The 23,651-nt window shown below is 49.7% G+C and overlaps 1 protein-coding gene across 1 annotated transcript in view; it reads right to left on the bottom strand.

Annotated features, from left to right (window-relative positions):
• The window catches only part of SCFD1 (sec1 family domain containing 1), a 354,775-nt gene that overhangs the window by 209,850 nt on the left and 121,274 nt on the right, over nucleotides 1–23,651 (bottom strand). Inside the window, exons 11-12 of the mRNA XM_069209057.1 lie at nucleotides 10,719–10,858; nucleotides 4,535–4,625 (exon numbers count right to left, since the gene is read on the bottom strand). Of these exons, the coding sequence (XP_069065158.1) occupies nucleotides 4,535–4,625; nucleotides 10,719–10,858 (231 nt within the window). The remainder of the gene's footprint in view (nucleotides 1–4,534; nucleotides 4,626–10,718; nucleotides 10,859–23,651) is intronic.

Here is a 23,651-nt window from a genome sequence, read left to right as displayed (position 1 = left end):
CTTTTCTTTTCCATCTCATCCAGTTATGTGGAGACTGACAGCTTTAGCGCAGGACCCTTTCATTCGCACCCTCTTCTAGTGTTTAACAGTGGCCCCCAGGCTACGCCTGAGGTGTATCCAGTGCTTAATTTGTCAAAATAAAATAAATAATTAAAATTAGGAAAGAAAATTATTCATCATCACCATTAGCGGAAGGGCCTAAACTTTTTCTTTGGATGGAGATGCGCCACCCTGTGCCAGGCGGAGCCTTGCTGCCCACTTTCAGCACCACCGCCCCCTGAAAGTTGCCCAGTGTTTGTTGGGAGTAATGGGGGGATGGATGGGGTTTGGGGTTGGAGAGCTCCCTAACAGGAGTGTATCTGAAAGACGCCAGGTACTTATCCGTCACAACGATAGTCCTGCGGCGTGAAGCTGCCCTAGCTTCAGCTGTGACCTCACGCCTTCCATGGCAGTCTTGTCCGCTCTTCCATCGTGCCTTCTGATGTCCATACAGTCCTGTGGTAGGTTGAGGTCGCCATTGAACCTCTGAAGTCCATGGATAAGCCTGCTAGGGGTGAACAGGGCCAGGACAGTGTTGTCTGCTGGTGTATCCAAGGCACCTAATGAGGACTTGAAACAACCCTCTGAAACTCTCTCCCGCTTCTGCTACAGCCCGCTGCTCAACTCAGTTTATCTCATCCATTCTTGGTGAATGTACCTTCTCGAGAAGCTACCAGGATGTGCTGCAAGCAGCCCAGTGGCACACTCCTGACTTCCTTAACCGCTGGGCCCAGTCTGGAGGTGGCGGGAAGACCCTGGGCTATCTGATCCCTTTCGAGCACTGGCGACCATCAGCCCAGCGGACATGCGAGGAGTCTTGCGGTGGGGGCTCGCACTGTGCTACTCTATCACAGGTTTAACTGTCTTCCTCGTTGTAAGATGCTGGGTGACACAGGGAGAACAGGCTTTGCTCCTGCAGCCACCTGAGGTCTCCAGTAAACAGCACGATTCCTCTTCCCTTCTCCCACCTGCCCTCCCTAAGTGCCAGCATTCCTTTTACCACCAGAAGGCTGAACGTCCATGTCATCTGGCAGACCCTGCCATCCCCCGACATGCCCACCTGGCATCTTGTGTCATACTTGTGTGGTTCAGGTGCAGGCAGCTTATTCCCTCCTGGCCACCCCCTGCAGCAGACTGGTACAGGTGACCTTGAACCCAGCCTGGGGGCATTAGTGACCCACACCAAGTACTGCCAACAGGCTGCAACACTGGGGTATAAGGTGCTTTTACACAAAGACAGAGGAGACTATGGGTGCCACCCAGGGCTGTATTAAAAGAGGTTAGGCTTCCTCCTGCACGATTACATCCATTCCTCCTGGGTGTAGTAAGGTCATATGATGCCCAGGTGAGGTAAGTGTGCCCTCAAACCTGCCTCTGCACAACCAGGGACGTCAGTGCAGGAACACACGCTGCAACCAGCGGGCGTGCCCTTCAAGCAACTTTCAGTGCCCTCCTTCGCTCTCTTCTGCCCACTTCTGTGGGGTCACATGGCCTGGCACAGATTGCGCTAAAATTAGGAGGGGGAAAATCAAGTGGAGGACTGCCAAAGGCGGGCATCCTCAGACGTCTGTGCCAGACAGATGGCACTGTCCAGTGAGTGTCAGAGACTGACACCATGTAACTGAAATCAGGAGCTGCAAACTGACGTGCAGGACTGGCAAAGACGGGCATCTCCAGAGGACTCCGCTTGACAAATGGCGAAACTGGCATCCTGACGGTGCTGTGCTCGCAGGTGGGTGCGAATGGCACCCTCAGGCAGCTGTGCCCTAGATGTGACACAATTACAGCCACTGGTAGCTGTGCCCAACACGTGGTACACATGGCCGATGTCAAACAGTTGTGACCTGAGTCCAACGCGTAGACATCTGCGACCCCTGACGCCCCCTACGACGACGCCAGGAAGGCGGCAAACAGTGCTGGGCTGGGCTCGATGAGATGGCGGCGCCCCCGCTTCTCCCAGATGGATGGATGTGGGCTCGAGCGTCAAAGGTGGGCTCAAGGGCCAAGTAAGAGCCTGGATGGAGAGGCATCGCCAGAAGTCATTACATTGCACTGGCCTGGCGCCGGTGATGGACGAGGGATTCAGCTCAGTGCAGCTGGCGGTGAAAGACTGAGCGCCACTAATGAAGGAATCGTGCTCTGCTCAGTCCTCCCTGGGAGGGAAGGCGTTTGGACGGTTCGTTATCCCAGGGTCTGCATCCAGGCGCCTCATCCCTGAGGCCCTCGGACAGATGGTGCAGCCTGGAAGGACCCCATGAGGGACAGAAGCATCCTGTCCCGGTGACTGAGATCTCAGAGGGCTCCTGGAGGGCCCGGAGGATCAGACCCCTCGGCACCAGCACAGCCTCTTCAGGGGCATTTCGTGACCGATAAAGCCCGGCAGCCCTTCATCCATCACTGTCCACACGAGGTGTCAGAGGCGAGGGGACGGCGGCAGCTGAGGGGTCCCAGGTATCACGTGCTCGGGGTCAGCCCACCCTGGAGGGTCACCGTCTAAACCCCATCCAGGGCAGAATTAACTAGTGCCGGATTCACTCGTGGCTTTTAAGCAGCGGTTTGAACATTAAATACACACATTAGAAAGCATGAGAAAAGATTAAATATTTTAAGACGCCTCAGAACTCCTCTAAAGACACAATTACTTTCCAATAAAAATGTACCAAAAGTGGCCAATGCCAAAGATGAGGAGCGGGAAGATGCTTTATACAATAATCCAACTCCAAGAAGGACGATCTGAAAATCCACGTTACAAACTGTGTTCATTAGATCCCTCACTGGATTCTTAGGCCCCGGATCGGTAAATGTGAAACCAGAGGAGACGAAGACTCTAGGACTGTGCTTCTTAACCTTTCACCTTCTGTGGACCCCCAACATAATCATTGCAGGAACCCAGGGACCCTCTCTGAATTATTATGGGGTTCCGGGGACCCCCACCGGTCTATACGGGGACCCCGGCCTGAGCATTTTCAATGATTTGAACCGCAAATCAATACACAAAAAAATACAGAAACAAGCATTTATCAAACAAATACACAAAAGATGAAATGTTGCATTTCATTTACATATCTAAAAAAAAAAAAAAATCATAAAAAGTTTGGACCTTTTTAAATAGAATTTAGGCGACTCATCGGAGCTACTGCAGTGTGTTTGATGCACCCGCACTGCTCGCATGAATGAATCTGACGATACTTACTTCATTTTAACCTCCAATTCCAAATTCCTTCACATTTACACAGTGTTTTAACATTTTAAATTGTGCGTTTTGTTTCTTTCTTTATATACACTTTATTATGATGTTATTGTGATTATGATGTTAGTTCGCGGACCCCAGGGGTCCCTGGACCACAGATGAAGAACCACTCCTCTAGGACATGACCCCCTTCCCCTGTGGAAGATATCTCGCCAGAGGACTCTGCACCCAGCTTACACAGCCCAAGCAGCAAGATGTCTACTCCACAGCTTGCAAATATGTACAGTCAAGAAATCTGCAGAGTGAAGCGCGAGTTAACGTTGTAGTCCAGGCTGTGATCATCCACTGGGGGCAGGTCTTCGGGCATTCAGCAGGTCACACTCTACCCCTGACAACCGTGACACTTAGGAAACTGTTTTCAACTACAGCTGCCCAACAAGGCGGAATCCATCTCATGGCATCGCCCCAAAGTGACACCAGGCGAGATTAGGCTTAAAAGCGGTTTACACTAGGACTGAGGCGAGCTTCCATACTTTAGGATAAAGGGGAACGATGCCTCTTTTCTTTGTTAACACTTCAGCATGCAGTAACAAGTGGGGTTTTCACACAGTTTCAGACCCAGATATTTGATGGTGGCTCCTGGCTCCATAAAATGGCCATAACACTACTGAGTTTTCACCCTGGTTCTCACAACACACATGGTTTTAAATCTAGGGCCTCATTTTAAGGCGAGTGGTAACAGTAAATCTGCTTACCCGTGCCCCTTGCCTCATTTAAAGGAGGGGGTGCGGGGTTATTACCGGCGGGGGAGTCACCCCCGCTTCACCAGACACGGTGACTTCCCAGCACCCCCTTACAGGCCAGGCCTGGGCCGTCCTGGTGATGTCTTTCCTGATGGGGAACCTTCTACCTCGGACCACCACTGTAGCCATGGCGGTAAGAGGCAGACGTAAGTCACATCTCGCAGTATATGGTGGGGGGATGAGGGGGCTCGTCATTTGATTCCTGTTAGGGTACCCCGGTGCTCGTGGCCTGGTGGACCTCCTCCCACGCATTATTAAGTGGCTCTTGCCACAAACACTGAAGCCGTTTCAGGTGAAAATGTGTGTGGTTAGTGGGGCGGGGACTGTGCCTTTTCCACAACAACATTGATAGTTTTGTCACATCTCACCCCATGCTGGGAATCATTCTCGACACAAACATTTACAAGCACGGGAAGCCCCGGGCTGCAGAGTCAGTAGATGAGACAGTGCTGAACGCAGCGCATAGAAGCACAAAGCACAAAGCACTATGACGAAGACGTACCATGATGCACTTGAGCCGCTTCACCTCGTCCTCCTGGGCCCGGTAGGACTCGAGCTCCTGCTGCACGGACTCTGCCACCTCTGGGAAGGGGCTGGGGGGCAGAGACGTCAGACATTAGTGCTACAGACACTGACTGCATCTCTCACTCGCCAGAGCGCAGGGCACAGACCTCCGCAGCCCAACGAGCAGAGTGACAGACAAAACCAGCTTGTGCGTGTCCTTTACTAACCAGCCACAACTGTTCTCTGTTGACATACACTGTACGCAAAACACATCCATGACACCGCCGACACACAACACTGTGAAAAGGAATACTGCGGGGGGGCTGACTTCATCTACAGGCGTCACGTGACCTGGGGCAAAGTCCACCTTTGCACCGATTCTCAACACACCACAGATCACACTCGGGGGGAGAAGGAACAACTGTTATTTCGGCTCATAAACGGACAGCCAGAATGGATATTAACTGGAGAGAGGGTGGCACAAACCAGGACCGAGGTACATTGGCAGAACGGTGCCAGTCACATCACTGGTCTGGAGAAGCTGCAGGCAGGACTGAGGTACCCTGGAGGAGCTGTGCGTGCTCTCAGCAATACTACAAAGCACAGGACTGAGGTGCCCTGGAGGAGCTGCGCGTGCTCTACACTACTACAAAGCACAGGACTGAGGTGCCCTGGAGGAGCTGCGCGTGCTCTACACTACTACAAAGCACAGGACTGAGGTGCCATGGAGGAGCTGCGCGTGCTCTACAATACTACAAAGCACAGGACTGAGGCGCCCTGGAGGAGCTGCGCGTGCTCTACAATACTACAAAGCACAGGACTAGGGCGCCCTGGAGGAGCTGCGCGTGCTCTACACTACTACAAAGCACAGGACTGAGGCGCCCTGGAGGAGCTGCGCGTGCTCTACAATACTACAAAGCACAGGACTGAGGTGCCCTGGAGGAGCTGCGCGTGCTCTACAATACTACAAAGCACAGGACTGAGGCGCCCTGGAGGAGCTGCGCGTGCTCTACACTACTACAAAGCAGAGGACTGAGGCGCCCTGGAGGAGCTGCGCGTGCTCTACAATACTACAAAGCACAGGACTGAGGCGCCCTGGAGGAGCTGCGCGTGCTCTACACTACTACAAAGCACAGGACTGAGGCGCCCTGGAGGAGCTGCGCGTGCTCTACAATACTACAAAGCACAGGACTGAGGCGCCCTGGAGGAGCTGCGCGTGCTCTACACTACTACAAAGCACAGGACTGAGGTGCCCTGGAGGAGCTGCGCGTGCTCTACAATACTACAAAGCACAGGACTGAGGCGCCCTGGAGGAGCTGCGCGTGCTCTACACTACTACAAAGCACAGGACTGAGGCGCCCTGGAGGAGCTGCGCGTGCTCTACAATACTACAAAGCACAGGACTGAGGCACCCTGGAGGAGCTGCGCGTGCTTTACACTACTACAAAGCACAGGACTGAGGTGCCCTGGAGGAGCTGCGCGTGCTCTACAGTACTACAAAGCACAGGACTGAGGTGCCCCGGAGGAGCTGTGTGTGCTCTACAATACTACAAAGCACAGGACTGAGGTGCCCCGGAGGAGCTGTGCGTGCTCTGCAATACTACAAAGGAGAGGGGGCTGCTAATCAAATCTGAAGTGCACAGCACAGGAGTCTATGGTCCCACTTCCCAAATATCAGAAGGTGTTACAGGCCAGGATTGAGGTGCCTCAGCGAGCACTGTTTAGGTGCCAGTGCTGTCAGTGGGTGGCTGCTGCTCAGGGTTGATATTTACTGTCAGAGCTCTTTGTGAGTCTCAGTACTTGAGAAGCAGAGAGGGGTGCTGCAGGAGATGAAAAGATGCATATGGCAGAGCTTTGTGTGGGTGACAGTACTTGAACAGCAGGAGTTACCACAGGTCAGGCTTGAGGTGCACAAGCAAAGCTGAGTGAGTGGACAGGGCAGCACAACCCATAAGGGAGACTGGGGGAAACCTGGCAGGCTGAAGTTCCGGGGCTGCTCTCTGGTGCGGCTGGAGAAGGCATCGTCCATCCTTTGGAAACAGCTGGGGAAACCCAGAAATCTTTCTCGTAGTTATATACACAGTAAGAACTCCTTATTACCACCCACACATCATCCTAGAGACTCTGCTACACTCCCAGTGTATCCTATGAGGATAGTAGGAGTCAACACCTGTGCGAGGATCCCACAATGGAAGATAAAAGGGCACTACAAGGCAGGATAGAGGTGCACTGGCACAGCAGTGCTGGGGATCAGGAGCAAGGGGTAATGTCAGAGCTCCGTGTGGGTTCCAGGACTCAAAAACCTCAGGGAAGTGTTCAGGTCAGGGTGGAGGTGCATTGGTGGTGTCATGTGTGTGTCTCAGTTCCTCTATACTAGGAGGTGGTGCAGGTCAGGGTGGAGGTGCACTGGCGGTGTCCTGTGTGCATCTCAGTACTTGTATACAAGGAGGTGGTGCAGGTTGGGGTAGACGTGCACTGGCGGTGTCCTGTGTGCGTCTCAGTACTTGTATACAAGGAGGTGGTGCAGGTTGGGGTAGACGTGCACTGGCGGTGTCCTGTGTGCGTCTCAGTACTTGTATACAAGGAGGTGGTGCAGGTCGGGGTAGAGGTGCACTGGCGGTGTCCTGTGTGCATCTCAGTACTTGTTTACAAGGAGGTGGTGCAGGTCGGGGTAGAGGTGCACTGGCAGTGTCCTGTGTGCGTCTCAGTACTTGTATACAAGGAGGTGGTGCAGGTCAGGGTGGAGGTGCACTGGCGGTGTCCTGTGTGCATCTCAGTACTTGTATACAAGGAGGTGGTGCATCTCAGTACTTGTATACAAGGAGGTGGTGCAGGTCAGGGTGGAGGTGCACTGGCGGTGTCCTGTGTGCATCTCAGTACTTGTATACAAGGAGGTGGTGCAGGTCGGGGTAGAGGTGCACTGGCAGTGTCCTGTGTGCGTCTCAGTACTTGTATACAAGGAGGTGGTGCAGGTCGGGGTAGAGGTGCACTGGCAGTGTCCTGTGTGCGTCTCAGTACTTGTATACAAGGAGGTGGTGCAGGTCAGGGTGGAGGTGCACTGGCGGTGTCCTGTGTGCATCTCAGTACTTGTATACAAGGAGGTGGTGCATCTCAGTACTTGTATACAAGGAGGTGGTGCAGGTCGGGGTAGAGGTGCACTGGCGGTGTCCTGTGTGCATCTCAGTACTTGTTTACAAGGAGGTGGTGCAGGTCGGGGTAGAGGTGCACTGGCAGTGTCCTGTGTGCGTCTCAGTACTTGTATACAAGGAGGTGGTGCAGGTCGGGGTAGAGGTGCACTGGCGGTGTCCTGTGTGCATCTCAGTACTTGTTTACAAGGAGGTGGTGCAGGTCGGGGTAGAGGTGCACTGGCAGTGTCCTGTGTGCGTCTCAGTACTTGTATACAAGGAGGTGGTGCAGGTCAGGGTGGAGGTGCACTGGCGGTGTCCTCTGTGCATCTCAGTACTTGTATACAAGGAGGTGGTGCATCTCAGTACTTGTATACAAGGAGGTGGTGCAGGTCAGGGTGGAGGTGCACTGGCGGTGTCCTGTGTGCATCTCAGTACTTGTATACAAGGAGGTGGTGCAGGTCGGGGTAGAGGTGCACTGGCAGTGTCCTGTGTGCGTCTCAGTACTTGTATACAAGGAGGTGGTGCAGGTCGGGGTAGAGGTGCACTGGCAGTGTCCTGTGTGCGTCTCAGTACTTGTATACAAGGAGGTGGTGCAGGTCAGGGTGGAGGTGCACTGGCGGTGTCCTGTGTGCATCTCAGTACTTGTATACAAGGAGGTGGTGCATCTCAGTACTTGTATACAAGGAGGTGGTGCAGGTCAGGGTGGAGGTGCACTGGCGGTGTCCTGTGTGCGTCTCAGTACTTGTATACAAGGAGGTGGTGCAGGTCGGGGTAGAGGTGCACTGGCGGTGTCCTGTGTGCGTCTCAGTACTTGTATACAAGGAGGTGGTGCAGGTCGGGGTAGAGGTGCACTGGCGGTGTCCTGTGTGCGTCTCAGTACTTGTATACAAGGGGGTGGTGCAGGTCGGGGTAGACGTGCACTGGCGGTGTCCTGTTTGTGTCTCAGTACCTGTATATGAGGAGGCGGTGCAGGTCAGGGTAGGACGACACTGGTTGTGATGTGTATGGGTCTCGGTACCTGTATACTAGGAGGCACTTCAGGCCAGGGTAGAGGTGCATTGTGGTGTGTGTGGGTCTCAGTACCTGTATGCTAGGTGGCGGTGCAGGTTGTGGTAGAGGTGCATTGGCAGTGTCGTGCGTGGGTCTCCTTACCTGTATACTAGGAGGCGCTGCAGGCCAGGATAGAGGTGCATTAGTGGTGTTGCGCATGGGCCTCAGTGCCTGTATACTAGGGGGCAGTGCAGAATGGGTAGAGGTGCATTGGCAGTGTTGTGTGTGGGTCTCAATACCTGTATACTAGGAGGCGGTGCAGGTCAGGGTAGAGGTGCATTGGCGCTGTCGTGCGTGGGTCTCAGTACCTGTATACTAGGAGGCAGTGCAGAAGGGGGTAGCGATGCATTGGCAGTGTTGTGTGTGTTTCTCACTACCTGTATACTAGGAGGCCATGCAGGTCAGGGTAGAGGTGCATTGGCGGTGTCATGCGTGGGTCTCAATACCTGCATTCTAAGTGGCAGTGCAGCTTAGGGTATAGGTGCATTGGCAGTGTTGTGTTTGTGTCTCAGTACTTGTATACTAGGAGGTACTGCAGGTCAGGGTAGAGGTGCATTGGCAGTGTTGTGTTTGTGCCTCAGTACTTGTATACTAGGAGGCTGTGCAGGGCAGGGTAATGGTGCACGGGTGGTTTTCTGTATGTGTCTCAGTACTTGTATACTAGGAGGTGGTGCATTGGCGGTGTTGTGCAAGGGTGTTAGTAGCTCTATACTAGGAGTCGGCGCAGGTCAGGATAGAGGTGCACTGGCGGTGTTGTGTGTGTGTTACTACATGTATGCTAGGAGGCGCAGCAGGTCAGGGTATGACGGCATTGGCTGTGTCGTGTGTGTCTCAGCACCTGTATACTAGGAGGCAGTGCAGAATGGGGTAGAGGTGCATTGGCAGTGTTGTGTTTGTGCTTTAGTACCTGTATACTAGGAGGCGCTGCAGGCCAGGGTAGAGAGGCATTGGTGGTGTCGTATATGGGTCTCAGTACTTGTACACTAAGAGGTTGTGCAGGTCAGGGTAATGGTGCACAGGTGGTGTTGTTTATATGTCTCAGTACCTGTATACTAGGAGGTGGTGCAGGTCAGAGTAGAGGTGCATTGGTGGTGTCGTGCATGGGTGTTAGTAGCTCTATTCTAGGAGTTGGCACAGGTCATGATAGAGGTGCACTGGCGGTGTTGTGTGTGGGTGTTAGTACATGCATACTAGAATGCCGTGCTGGTCACAGTAGAGGTGCATTGGCGGTGTCGTGTGGGGGTGTTAGAACCTGTATACTAGGAGGTGGTGCAGGTCAGAGTAGAGGTGCGTTGGTGGTATCACGTGTGGGTCTCAGTACCTGTATACTAGGAGGTGGTGCAGGTCAGGGTAGAGGTGCATTGGTGGTGTTGTGTGTGGGTCTCAGTACCTGTATAATACGAGGTGGTGCAGGCCAGGGGAGATGCATTGGCGGTGTTGTGTGGGGGGTGTTAGAACCTGTATACTAGGAGGTGGTGCAGGTCAGGGTAGAGGTGCATTGGTGGTGTCGTGTGTGGGTCTCAGTACCTGTATACTAGGAGGTGGCGCAGGCCAGGGGAGATGCATTGGCGGTGTCGTGTGGGGGGTGTTAGAACCTGTATACTAGGAGGTGGTGCAGGCCAGGGCAGGAGTGCATTGGCGGTGTCATGTGTGGGTCTCAATACCTCTATGCTAGGAGGTGCTGCAGGTCAAGGTAGAGGCGCATTGGTGGTGTCATGTGTGGGTCTCAATACCTCTATACTAGGAGGTGCTGCAGGTCAGGGTAGAGGTGTACTGGCAGTGTCCTGCATGGGTGCGTCCCGGGTTAGAAGTCGTGAGTGGACAAGTCCTGACCTCCCACGAGCCTGCCCAGGTGAGACGCCGTGAGTGAACAGGCCCTGACCTCCCACTGTGCCGGCTCGATTTAAACACTGTGAGGGACAGGCCCTGATATCCCATGTGCATTCCCAGGTGAGATGCTGTGAGTGGACAGGGAACGCCCCCCTGGACCTCAGACCGACTTGCCTGCCCTTCAGCCTCTGCCAGAACCGGTCCGCTGCGGTCAGGTCGTAGGACTTCTTGGTCTTCTTCTTGGGCCGCGCCCCGGCGGGGGAACTCTCCACCCCTGCAGCCTCCTCCAGGTTCACTCTGTTCAGGTGGAAGTCCTGGAATAGAAGAGATTCCTGCATCAGACACGAAGAGCAGGACCCCCTACAGTCTAGCAATAGCATTCAGATACTACTGGTGAAGTCCTGGAATAGAGGCGATTTCTGCATCAGACACCAAGAGCAGACACCCTGCAGCATTTAATAGGATTCAGGACCCCCCTGCACCCTGCAACAGTATTCAGATATTACTGGTGAAGTCCTGGAATAGAAGAGATTCCTGAATCAGACACCAAGAACAGACCGCCTGCAGCATGTAATAGGATTCAGATACTACTGATGACGCCCTGGAATAGAAGAGATTCCTGCATCAGACCCAAGAGCAGGACCCCCCTCCACCATGCAATAGGATTCAGATACTACTGGTGAAGTCCTGGAACAGAAGAGATTCCTACATCAGACCCAGGAGCAGACCCCCTGCAGTCTGCAATAGGATTCAGATACTACTGGTGAAGTCCTGGAATAGAAGAGATTCCTGCATCAGAAACTGCGCTGGCCATTACTGCCCAAAAAGCAGGGAAGGCCCCAGGGTCGGATGGGATCCCTTCAGATATGTTTAAAGCGGACCAGAACATCTGGAGTCCGTACATTAACAGGCTTTCCAACGCAATTTTGATTACTAGATCCTATCCGGACTCATGGAAAGAGGCAATTATCGTGCCCATATACAAGAAAGGAGAGAGAAATTCCCCAGGAAACTACAGACCTATCAGTCTTCTTGACAACCTTCAAAAAATATTTTGCCACCAATTGTTGAGCAGGCTGAGGAAATGGACAGTGGAAAACCAAATCTTAAGCCACCTCCAAGCGGGTTTTTGGGAAAAAGTCAGCACAATAGACCAGATCTTCCGCTTCATTTCCATTAAATGGAAAATTGTTGACGTGGACTCAGGCCACCTATTTGTAGCATTTGTTGATTTAAAATCAGCCTTCGATCTAGTACCTCGCTGCAAATTGTGGGAGGTCTTGACCAAACTGGGAGTTCCCTGTTCTATTTTAAATATTATTAGAGATCTTTACACTGGCAACCATGGCAGAATTAGATGGGGTCCGCGAGGTGAATTAACTGAAGAATTTCCCACTGCCCGCGGCGTGAGACAAGGTTGTGTACTCGCACCTACTTTATTCCTCCTATTCATAAATGCATGCATTCCTTATCTTATGGAATGTTCCAATGACGCCCCTAAAATAGGAGGGCACAAGATTCCTTGCCTCCTATTTGCTGATGACACCTTGTTGATATCACAAACAGCTACAGGCCTTTCAACCCTACTTTCGAAGTTTATGGATTTCTGCAACGATCATGGCCTGGAAATTAACCGATTAAAAACTAAATGCATGGTGTTCGGGATAAAAAAAGGTAGGATGAGGCGACCCATTTATCTAGAGGGTACCACATTGGAAAGAGTAGGTGATTTCGATTATTTAGGTCTGATTTAGAAGATACACATAAATGGCACTCTCAGCTCCAGAAGGCAACCCTCCGCTTGAAACAACGGGCGAGTGGTATAGTAAGATTTGCAGCTAGATCTTCTAGCTTTGCCATGACGCCCGCAATTGAAATATACAAATCGCAAGCGGGGGGGGGGCTCTTTATGGAGCTGAATTGTGGGGCCATTGCAATCTGGACGATCTGGCAAGGGCGGAAAACTCTTTTCTAAAGATGCTGCTAAGAGTTCCCTCCAGTACTCCAACGCTTCCTATCCAAATGGATCTAAATTTGCCTCCAATCAATCAGATCGCCGCTCTTACTGTAGGCCTCTGTTGTTTTGGATTTGTCTATGGTCACTAGATTCTCTTATTCATTATAGACGCGGGCTAGCCAACCTGATGGATAACAACACTAGTTCAAAAATCAAGTGGTGTGCGTATGTGGAACGGACCTTCTTATTACTTGGTTCGGGGACATACTGGAAGGATCCGTTATCTATTCCAAAAAATGCAACACAGATTCTGAAGGATGCATTTTGGCTTAATGCCCAACTTACACAACTGACTGCAGTCTCATCACCATCTATGACTGGCAGTTTTCTAAAAATTAAATGCCACTATGAATGTGAGCAATACATGGATACATTACTGTCCCCACATGCATTGTATACTAGATTCAGGATAGGCTGTCTCCCTCTGCGCATCCTAACTTACAAATGGTCTAATACAAGTTGCACCTCTAAGATGTGCCCGATGGGCTGCGCTAGGGAAGAATCCATAACCCACGTCCTCTTTCAATGTTTTGCATACCACAAACAGAGGGCTTTTTGGATTATTCCACTATGTAGAAAAATGGGTTTTAGGAATTGCCTATTGGCTTTGAGAGTTTTTAAATCTGATCCATCTGTTTTAGTGGCTTGCTGTTTGGCAAAATATTTAGAATCTATTTGGTATTGCAGACTGAAAATGTTAACAAAAAAAACAGGGGGAAATCTAATAACAGATGATGGGAGTGGTCATTGATGAACTTACTCGTGAATTTTAATGTATGCATCTATCAACTTTCCACTGTTCAATGAATTCTTCATGTTTTTATATTCTAATATCTCTCAAACAGAAACGCTTTTATTCTTATTTTAATCATTGTTTTTAGTCAGGTACATACTGGATCCATGATATCTATCACAAAAAACTTTGCACTTTTGCACGATTTTATAACATGGTATGAACTCTTATAGGGAGAATGCCTTAAGTTTAAGGTCTTTTTTATGTAGTCCAATGTTTTACATTTGAGGATTTTTTATATATAGCCTGTTCTTTTGTAAAAATTATAAATTTGTGAATTGTGGTGTGCTTTTATGGTATTTATTTTTACCGAAATAAAGCTAACTAACTAACTACTGATGACGCCCTGGAATAGAAGAGATTCCTGCATCAGACACCCAGAGCAGGACCCCCCTCCACCATGCAATAGGATTCAGATACTACTGGTGAAGTCCTGGAACAGAAGAGATTCCTGCATCAGACCCAAGAGCAGACCCCCTGCAGTCTGCAATAGGATTCAGACACTACTGGTGAAGTCCTGGAACAGAAGAGATTCCTGCATCAGACACCAAGAGCAGACCCCCTGCACCCTGCAATAGGATTCAGATACTACTGGTGAAGTCCTGGAATAGAAGAGATTCCTGCAACAGACCCAAGAGCAGACCCCCTGCAGTCTGCAATAGGATTCAGATACTACTGGTGAAGTCCTGGAATAGAAGAGATTCCTGCAACAGACCCAGGAGCAGACCCCCTGCACCCTGCAATAGGATTCAGACACTACTGGTGAAGTCCTGGAATAGAAGAGATTCCTGCATCAGACCCAGGAGCAGACCCCCTGCAGTCTGCAATAGGATTCAGACACTACTGGTGAAGTCCTGGAACAGAAGAGATTCCTGCATCAGACACCAAGAGCAGACCCCCTGCACCCTGCAATAGGATTCAGATACTACTGGTGAAGTCCTGGAATAGAAGAGATTCCTGCAACAGACCCAAGAGCAGACCCCCTGCAGTCTGCAATAGGATTCAGATACTACTGGTGAAGTCCTGGAATAGAAGAGATTCCTGCAACAGACCCAGGAGCAGACCCCCTGCACCCTGCAATAGGATTCAGACACTACTGGTGAAGTCCTGGAACAGAAGAGATTCCTGCATCAGACACCAAGAGCAGACCCCCTGCACCCTGCAATAGGATTCAGATACTACTGGTGAAGTCCTGGAACAGAAGAGATTCCTGCAACAGACACCAAGAGCAGACCCCCTGCAGTCTGCAATAGGATTCAGATACTACTGGTGAAGTCCTGGAACAGAAGAGATTCCTGCATCAGACCCAGGAGCAGACCCCCTGCAGTCTGCAATAGGATTCAGATACTACTGGTGAAGTCCTGGAATAGAAGAGATTCCTGCATCAGACCCAGGAGCAGACCCCCTGCACCCTGCAATAGGATTCAGATACTACTGGTGAAGTCCTGGAATAGAAGAGATTCCTGCATCAGACCCAAGAGAAGACCCCCTGCAGTCTGCAATAGGATTCAGATACTACTGGTGAAGTCCTGGAACAGAAGAGATTCCTGCATCAGACCCAGGAGCAGACCCCCTGCACCCTGCAATAGGATTCAGATACTACTGGTGAAGTCCTGGAATAGAAGAGATTCCTGCAACAGACCCAAGAGCAGACCCCCCTGCACCCTGCAACAGGATTCAGATACTACTGGTGAAGTCCTGGAACAGAAGAGATTCCTGCATCAGACACCAAGAGCAGACCCCCTGCACCCTGCAATAGGATTCAGACACTACTGGTGAAGTCCTGGAACAGAAGAGATTCCTGCATCAGACACCAAGAGCAGACCCCCTGCACCCTGCAATAGGATTCAGATACTACTGGTGAAGTCGTGGAACAGAAGAGATTCCTGCATCAGACCCAAGAGCAGACCCCCTGCAGTCTGCAATAGGATTCAGACACTACTGGTGAAGTCCTGGAATAGAAGAGATTCCTGCAACAGACACCAAGAGCAGACCCCCTGCACCCTGCAATAGGATTCAGATACTACTGGTGAAGTCGTGGAATAGAAGAGATTCCTGCATCAGACCCAAGAGCAGACCCCCTGCAGTCTGCAATAGGATTCAGACACTACTGGTGAAGTCCTGGAACAGAAGAGATTCCTGCAACAGACACCAAGAGCAGACCCCCTGCAGTCTGCAATAGGATTCAGATACTACTGGTGAAGTCCTGGAACAGAAGAGATTCCTGCATCAGACACCAAGAGCAGACCCCCTGCAGCCTGCAATAGGATTCAGATACTACTGGTGAAGTCCTGGAACAGAAGAGATTCCTGCAACAGACACCAAGAGCAGACCCCCTGCAGTCTGCAATAGGATTCAGATACTACTGGTGAAGTCCTGGAACAGAAGAGATTCCTGCATCAGACCCAGGAGCAGACCCCCTGCAGTCTGCAATAGGATTCAGATACTACTGGTGAAGTCCTGGAATAGAAGAGATTCCTGCATCAGACCCAGGAGCAGACCCCCTGCAGTCTGCAATAGGATTCAGATACTACTGGTGAAGTCCTGGAATAGAAGAGATTCCTGCATCAGACCCAGGAGCAGACCCCCTGCAGTCTGCAATAGGATTCAGACACTACTGGTGAAGTCCTGGAACAGAAGAGATTCCTGCATCAGACACCAAGAGCAGACCCACTGCACCCTGCAATAGGATTCAGATACTACTGGTGAAGTCGTGGAATAGAAGAGATTCCTGCATCAGACCCAATAGCAGACCCCCTGCACCCTGCAATAGGATTCAGATACTACTGGTGAAGTCCTGGAATAGAAGAGATTCCTGCATCAGACCCAGGAGCAGACCCCCTGCAGTCTGCAATAGAATTCAGATACTACTGGTGAAGTCCTGGAACAGAAGAGATTCCTGCATCAGACACCAAGAGCAGACCCCCTGCACCCTGCAATAGGATTCAGATACTACTGGTGAAGTCCTGGAATAGAAGAGATTCCTGCAACAGACCCAAGAGCAGACCCCCTGCAGTCTGCAATAGGATTCAGATACTACTGGTGAAGTCCTGGAACAGAAGAGATTCCTGCATCAGACACCCAGAGCAGACCCCCTGCAGTCTGCAATAGAATTCACGTACTACTGGTGAAGTCCTGGAATAGAAGAGATTCCTGCATCAGACCCAAGAGCAGACCCCCTGCAGTCTGCAATAGGATTCAGACACTACTGGTGAAGTCCTGGAATAGAAGAGATTCCTGCAACAGACCCAGGAGCAGACCCCCTGCAGCCTGCAATAGGATTCAGATACTACTGGTGAAGTCCTGGAATAGAAGAGATTCCTGCATCAGACACCAAGAGCAGACCCCCTGCAGCCTGCAATAGGATTCAGATACTACTGGTGAAGTCCTGGAATAGAAGAGATTCCTGCATCAGACACCAAGAGCAGGCACCCTGCAATAGGATTCAGATACTACTGGTGAAGTCCTGGAACAGAAGAGATTCCTGCATCAGACACCCAGAGCAGGAACCCCCTGCACCCTGCAATAGGATTCAGATACTACTGGTGAAGTCCTGGAACAGAAGAGATTCCTGCATCAGACACCCAGAGCAGACCCCCTGCAGTCTGTAATAGGATTCAGACACTACTGGTGAAGTCCTGGAACAGAAGAGATTCCTGCATCAGACACCAAGAGCAGACCCCCTGCAGTCTGCAATAGAATTCACGTACTACTGGTGAAGTCCTGGAATAGAAGCGATTCCTGCATCAGACCCAGGAGCAGACCCCCTGCAGTCTGCAATAGGATTCAGATACTACTGGTGAAGTCCTGGAACAGAAGAGATTCCTGCATCAGACACCAAGAGCAGACCCCCTGCACCCTGCAATAGGATTCAGATACTACTGGTGAAGTCCTGGAATAGAAGAGATTCCTGCATCAGACACCAAGAGCAGACCCCCTGCAGTCTGCAATAGGATTCAGATACTACTGGTGAAGTCCTGGAACAGAAGAGATTCCTGCATCAGACCCAAGAGCAGACCCCCTGCAGTCTGCAATAGGATTCAGATACTACTGGTGAAGTCCTGGAATAGAAGAGATTCCTGCATCAGACACCAAGAGCAGACCCCCTGCAGTCTGCAATAGGATTCAGATACTACTGGTGAAGTCCTGGAACAGAAGAGATTCCTGCATCAGACACCCAGAGCAGGACCCCCTGCAGTCTGCAATAGGATTCAGATACTACTGGTGAAGTCCTGGAACAGAAGAGATTCCTGCATCAGACACCAAGAGCAGACCCCCTGCACCCTGCAATAGGATTCAGATACTACTAGTGAAGTCCTGGAACAGAAGAGATTCCTGCATCAGACCCAAGAGCAGACCCCCTGCACCCTGCAATAGGATTCAGATACTACTGGTGAAGTCCTGGAATAGAAGAGATTCCTGCATCAGACCCAGGAGCAGACCCCCTGCACCCTGCAATAGGATTCAGATACTACTGGTGCAGAGATTCCTGCATCAGACCCAAGAGCAGACCCCCTGCACCCTGCAAAAGGATTCACATACTACTGGTGAAGTCCTGGAATAGAAGAGATTCCTGCAACAGACCCAAGAGCAGACCCCCTGCACCCTGCAATAGGATTCAGATACTACTGGTGAAGTCCTGGAATAGAAGAGATTCCTGAATCAGACCCAGGAGCAGACCCCCTGCAGTCTGCAATAGGATTCAGATACTACTGGTGAAGTCCTGGAACAGAAGAGATTCCTGCATCAGACACCAAGAGCAGACCCCCTGCACCCTGCAATAGGATTCAGACACTACTGGTGAAGTCCTGGAATAGAAGAGATTCCTGCAACAGACCCAAGAGCAGGACCCCCTTGCAGCCTGCAATAGAATTCACGTACTACTGGTGAAGAGATTCCTGAATCAGACACCAAGAGCAGGACACCCCTGCACCCTGCAATAGGATTCAGATACTACTGGTGAAGTCCTGGAACAGAAGAGATTCCTGCATCAGACCCAGGAGCAGACCCCCTGCAGTCTGCAATAGGATTCAGACACTACTGGTGAAGTCCTGGAATAGAAGAGATTCCTGCATCAGACACCAAGAGCAGACCCCCTGCAGTCTGCAATAGAATTCACGTACTACTGGTGAAGATATTCCTGAATCAGACACCAAGAGCAGGACCCCCCTCCACAATGCAATAGGATTCAGATACTACTGGTGAAGTCCTGGAATAGAAGAGATTCCTGCATCAGACCCAAGAGCAGACCCCCTGCACCTGCAATAGAATTCACGTACTACTGGTGAAGAGATTCCTGAATCAGACACCAAGAGCAGGACCCCCTTGCAGCCTGCAATAGAATTCACGTACTACTGGTGAAGAGATTCCTGAATCAGACACCAAGAGCAGGACCCCCCTGCACCCTGCAATAGGATTCAGATACTACTGGTGAAGTCGTGGAATAGAAGAGATTCCTGCATCAGACCCAAGAGCAGACACCCTGCAATAGAATTCAGATACTACTGGTGAAGTCCTGGAATAGAAGAGATTCCTGCATCAGACACCAAGAGCAGACCCCCTGCAGTCTGCAATAGAATTCACGTACTACTGGTGAAGATATTCCTGAATCAGACACCAAGAGCAGGACCCCCCTCCACCATGCAATAGGATTCAGATACTACTGGTGAAGTCCTGGAACAGAAGAGATTCCTGCATCAGACCCAAGAGCAGACCCCCTGCAGTCTGCAATAGGATTCAGATACTACTGGTGAAGTCCTGGAATAGAAGAGATTCCTGCATCAGACCCAAGAGCAGACCCCCTGCACCCTGCAATAGGATTCAGATACTACTGGTGAAGTCCTGGAATAGAAGAGATTCCTGCAACAGACCCAAGAGCAGACCCCCTGCACCCTGCAATAGAATTCACGTACTACTGGTGAAGAGATTCCTGAATCAGACACCAAGAGCAGGACCCCCTTGCAGCCTGCAATAGAATTCACGTACTACTGGTGAAGAGATTCCTGAATCAGACACCAAGAGCAGGACCCCCCTGCACCCTGCAATAGGATTCAGATACTACTGGTGAAGTCCTGGAACAGAAGAGATTCCTGCATCAGACCCAAGAGCAGACCCCCTGCAGTCTGCAATAGGATTCAGACACTACTGGTGAAGTCCTGGAATAGAAGAGATTCCTGCAACAGACCCAGGAGCAGACCCCCTGCAGTCTGCAATAGGATTCAGACACTACTGGTGAAGTCCTGGAATAGAAGAGATTCCTGCAACAGACCCAGGAGCAGACCCCCTGCAGTCTGCAATAGGATTCAGACACTACTGGTGAAGTCCTGGAATAGAAGAGATTCCTGCAACAGACCCAAGAGCAGACCCCCTGCACCCTGCAATAGGATTCAGACACTACTGGTGAAGTCCTGGAATAGAAGAGATTCCTGCATCAGACCCAAGAGCAGACACCCTGCAGTCTGCAACAGGATTCAGATACTACTGGTGAAGTCCTGGAATAGAAGAGATTCCTGCATCAGACACCAAGAGCAGACCCCCTGCAGTCTGCAATAGGATTCAGATACTACTGGTGAAGTCCTGGAATAGAAGAGATTCCTGCAACAGACCCAGGAGCAGACCCCCTGCAGTCTGCAATAGGATTCAGACACTACTGGTGAAGTCCTGGAATAGAAGAGATTCCTGCAACAGACCCAAGAGCAGACCCCCTGCACCCTGCAATAGGATTCAGACACTACTGGTGAAGTCCTGGAATAGAAGAGATTTCTGCAACAGACCCAAGAGCAGACCCCCTGCAGTCTGCAATAGGATTCAGACACTACTGGTGAAGTCCTAGAATAGAAGAGATTCCTGCAACAGACCCAAGAGCAGACCCCCTGCAGTCTGCAATAGAATTCACGTACTACTGGTGAAGATATTCCTGAGTCAGACACCAAGAGCAGGCCCCCTCCACCATGCAATAGGATTCAGATACTACTGGTGAAGTCCTGGAACAGAAGAGATTCCTGCATCAGACACCCAGAGCAGGAACCCCCTGCACCCTGCAATAGGATTCAGATACTACTGGTGAAGTCCTGGAATAGAAGAGATTCCTGCATCAGACACCAAGAGCAGACACCCTGCAGTCTGCAACAGGATTCAGATACTGCTGATGGATGATGAATGACTGATCGAAGGGTCTCTGGCATGCCAGGGTCTACCTGCGTGTGGACGAGTACAAGCAGAAGGAGTGATGCCCCTCACAGGGTCACCCCTGATGTCTTCTACTCCCTCCCTTAGATAATCTGCATGCATCTCTAAATGAAGATATGCACTGATGTCACGAGGGACTTCGTATATGTGCACTTGCTGTATTTTGTGCAGGAAGAAACCTGTGCATTTTATGCATGAAACAACCTGTGCATCTTGTGCAGGAAGAAACCTGTGTATTTTATACATGAAACAACCTGTGCATCTTGTGCAGGAAGAAACCTGTGTATTTTATACATGAAACAACCTGCTCCTTTTGTGCAGAAAGAAACCTGTGCATTTTGACCTGAAACAACCTGTGCATTTTGTACATGAAACAACCTGTGCATTATGTGCAGGAAAAAACCTGTGCATTATACATGAAACAAGCTGTGCATTTTTCTGCATGAAGAAACCTGTGTATTTTGTAGATGAAACAATCTGTGCATTTTGTGCGTACAACAACCTGTGCATTTTTTACATGAAACAATCTGTGTATTTTGTGCATGAAACAACCTGTGCATTTTGTGCAGGAAGAAACCTGTGCATTTTGTGCCTGAAACAACCTGTGCATTTTGTTCAGGAAGAAAGCAGTGCATTTTAAACATGAAACAATCTGTGCATCTTGTACATGAAATAACCTGTGTATTTTGTGCATGAAACAACCTGTGTTTTTTTTTTTTACATGAAACAACCTGTGTTTTGTTTAACATGAAACAACCTGTGTATATTGTACATGAAACAACCTGTGTATTTTGAACATATTTTGTGCATGAAAAAACCTGTGTATTTTGAACATGAAACAACCTGTGTATTTTGTACATGAAACAACCTGTGTATTTTGTACATGAAACAATCTGTGCATTTTGTGCCTAAAGCAACCTGTGCATTTTGTGCATGAAACAAACTGTACATCTTGTACATCAAACAACCTGCGCATTTTGCGCAGGAAGAAACTTGTGCATTTTGTACATGAAACAACTTGAGCATTTTGTGCATGAAACAACCTGTGCATTTGTTTCATGTACAGGTTTCCTGCATAAATCTGTGCATTTCAAATTTCTGCAGGACACAGAGAAAAGGATAAGAGGGCCGCATGTGAGACAAGAGCTTTATGCAAGTTGTAAATGTGCTGGGTGGGGACAGAGATGCAGAAATGGTCGGAGAGCGCATTTCGGTGAAAAGTAAAACGCACACAAGAAAAAAACAAAGTTTAAACTGAGGAAAGGTTGAGGAGAAAAGTATTAGAAGGCTGGAGACCCCCATGCGCCCCGGTAACAGCAGGGAGTGGGAGCCAGAGACCACCATACATAACTCAGGTGGGCGAGCAGAGACGGCTCTTATAAGCAGTGGGGCTGGGACAATTTTTATTTCAATTTTCATAGGGAGTGTGAAACATCCAAGAGCCACACACAGACCAAGTGCAGTGAATGAGCCAGGTCCAGTCATCAGGAGAGTGGTGGGGGTGTGGTATGTAGCTGCTGGTGCCCTGTGGACCAAGCTGTCCCAAATATATTACAACAGCATGATGTGGTAACACACTGTCATTTACACACACTGGCCTAGTTCTATGGTAACATGATACAGTGCACAAATAATGTTAGGAAATAAGATTTCAGCAAATATTTATCATTTGTGTGTCACCAAGTTTTGATCCTTTAAATTTTGTTTCCATCACACTTAAGAATTAAAAATGTGCTTCATCTGTACTTTCCTAAAAGCTGATATATTTCGAAATGTTTGCACAGTTCATTTACATATATTTATGTAAATTTATGTTATTTAAATGCTGGTGCGTGTTACAAAAAAATGACAGCCTGCAGCAGAGGCCTTAAAACCTTTTGATACCAAGTCCTCCCTGTCAAATTGTTTAGGCATAAGAAGCCCCTCCTGACAAAAAAAAGTTCTGGAACCTGATTCTATAATTGCCCCCAATTCCCACAGCAAACCATTTTTACGGTACAGACAAAATATTAGCCAGTGTTTAGCAAACCAAAGTTTTGTGGGTGACTCCTAGTTATGTGAGTTTGCTGTTGGCTTCAGTCATGTTTGAGAGGGAGGTTGGCGGGCCTTGAGAGTCTGACCACGGAGAACCATGTGATAGCTCTTCCAGACGCAGTGGTATTACATCCTGTGCTGGCCTACGTGCAGGGGTGTAGCCATATGCTGAGGCAGGCACGGTCTGGGCGGGAGAGCAGCTGTGGCAGCCGCTAACATAGTACTGTAGGACAGTGCATGTCTGCACGACTTAAAGGTGAGGTGCCTCTCACATTAAAAAAAACACATATCCAGGGTTCAATTTAGCCCAAAATTAAGTCAGTGGTTGCACATTGTCAATGAGGCATGCAACAAACTGGAGGTACAGGCAGCAGCGCAAAAAACAAACATAACTGCTGCTTGCCGCCCGGGCTGAATGCGTCTCAGCTGTGACCAGACTGCTGCAGCCAGCACACCCGAGCCCCCAGACCAGCGCGACCAGTGCCAGTTATATGTGATTAGTGAACTGTATTCAACCAGGCGTCAGTGCTGAGTGCAGTGCAGTGCTCCAATCCTTGTCAATCGCACAGGAATAGGCAGCCAGGCCAACCAGCTGTCGAAGTGCATAATTTTTTTTTTTATGGGAACTGAGATGCTGCATGCAATAGGGGTGATGTCAGTGAGCATGAGGTCAAAGTGTGGCCAAAAACAAAATCTTCTGTAAGTGTTTTAGATCTGTCACATTCTGGTAGCTACATATAAAATAACACACAACTTAAAAGAAAACTAAATAAAAAAAAGTTATTACTCACTGGGAAATGAACGATAGTACATTATGAAACCTCTCTTAGATAATGCACTGCAGTGATCTGGAAGTAACCAGAGAGCCACACAATTAAATCTTGGGTGGTGCAGTGGAAAATAGTGACTTGTAATTTCAGTGCTACGAGGTCACAACCTGTACCAGAAAGCACTGTGAATATGCAAGTCAATATTTTAAACTTGCATTTCACACAGTATGAAATATACTGCTACAAAATGCATTACAAGTTTTACAATAAAATGGTGATTCCAAAATATAGATTTTAGCAATACC

The sequence above is a fragment of the Pleurodeles waltl genome, chromosome 9, assembly GCF_031143425.1.
Source record: "Pleurodeles waltl isolate 20211129_DDA chromosome 9, aPleWal1.hap1.20221129, whole genome shotgun sequence".
NCBI lineage: Eukaryota > Metazoa > Chordata > Amphibia > Caudata > Salamandridae > Pleurodeles > Pleurodeles waltl.
This window is presented reverse-complemented; position numbering and strand designations above follow the sequence as displayed.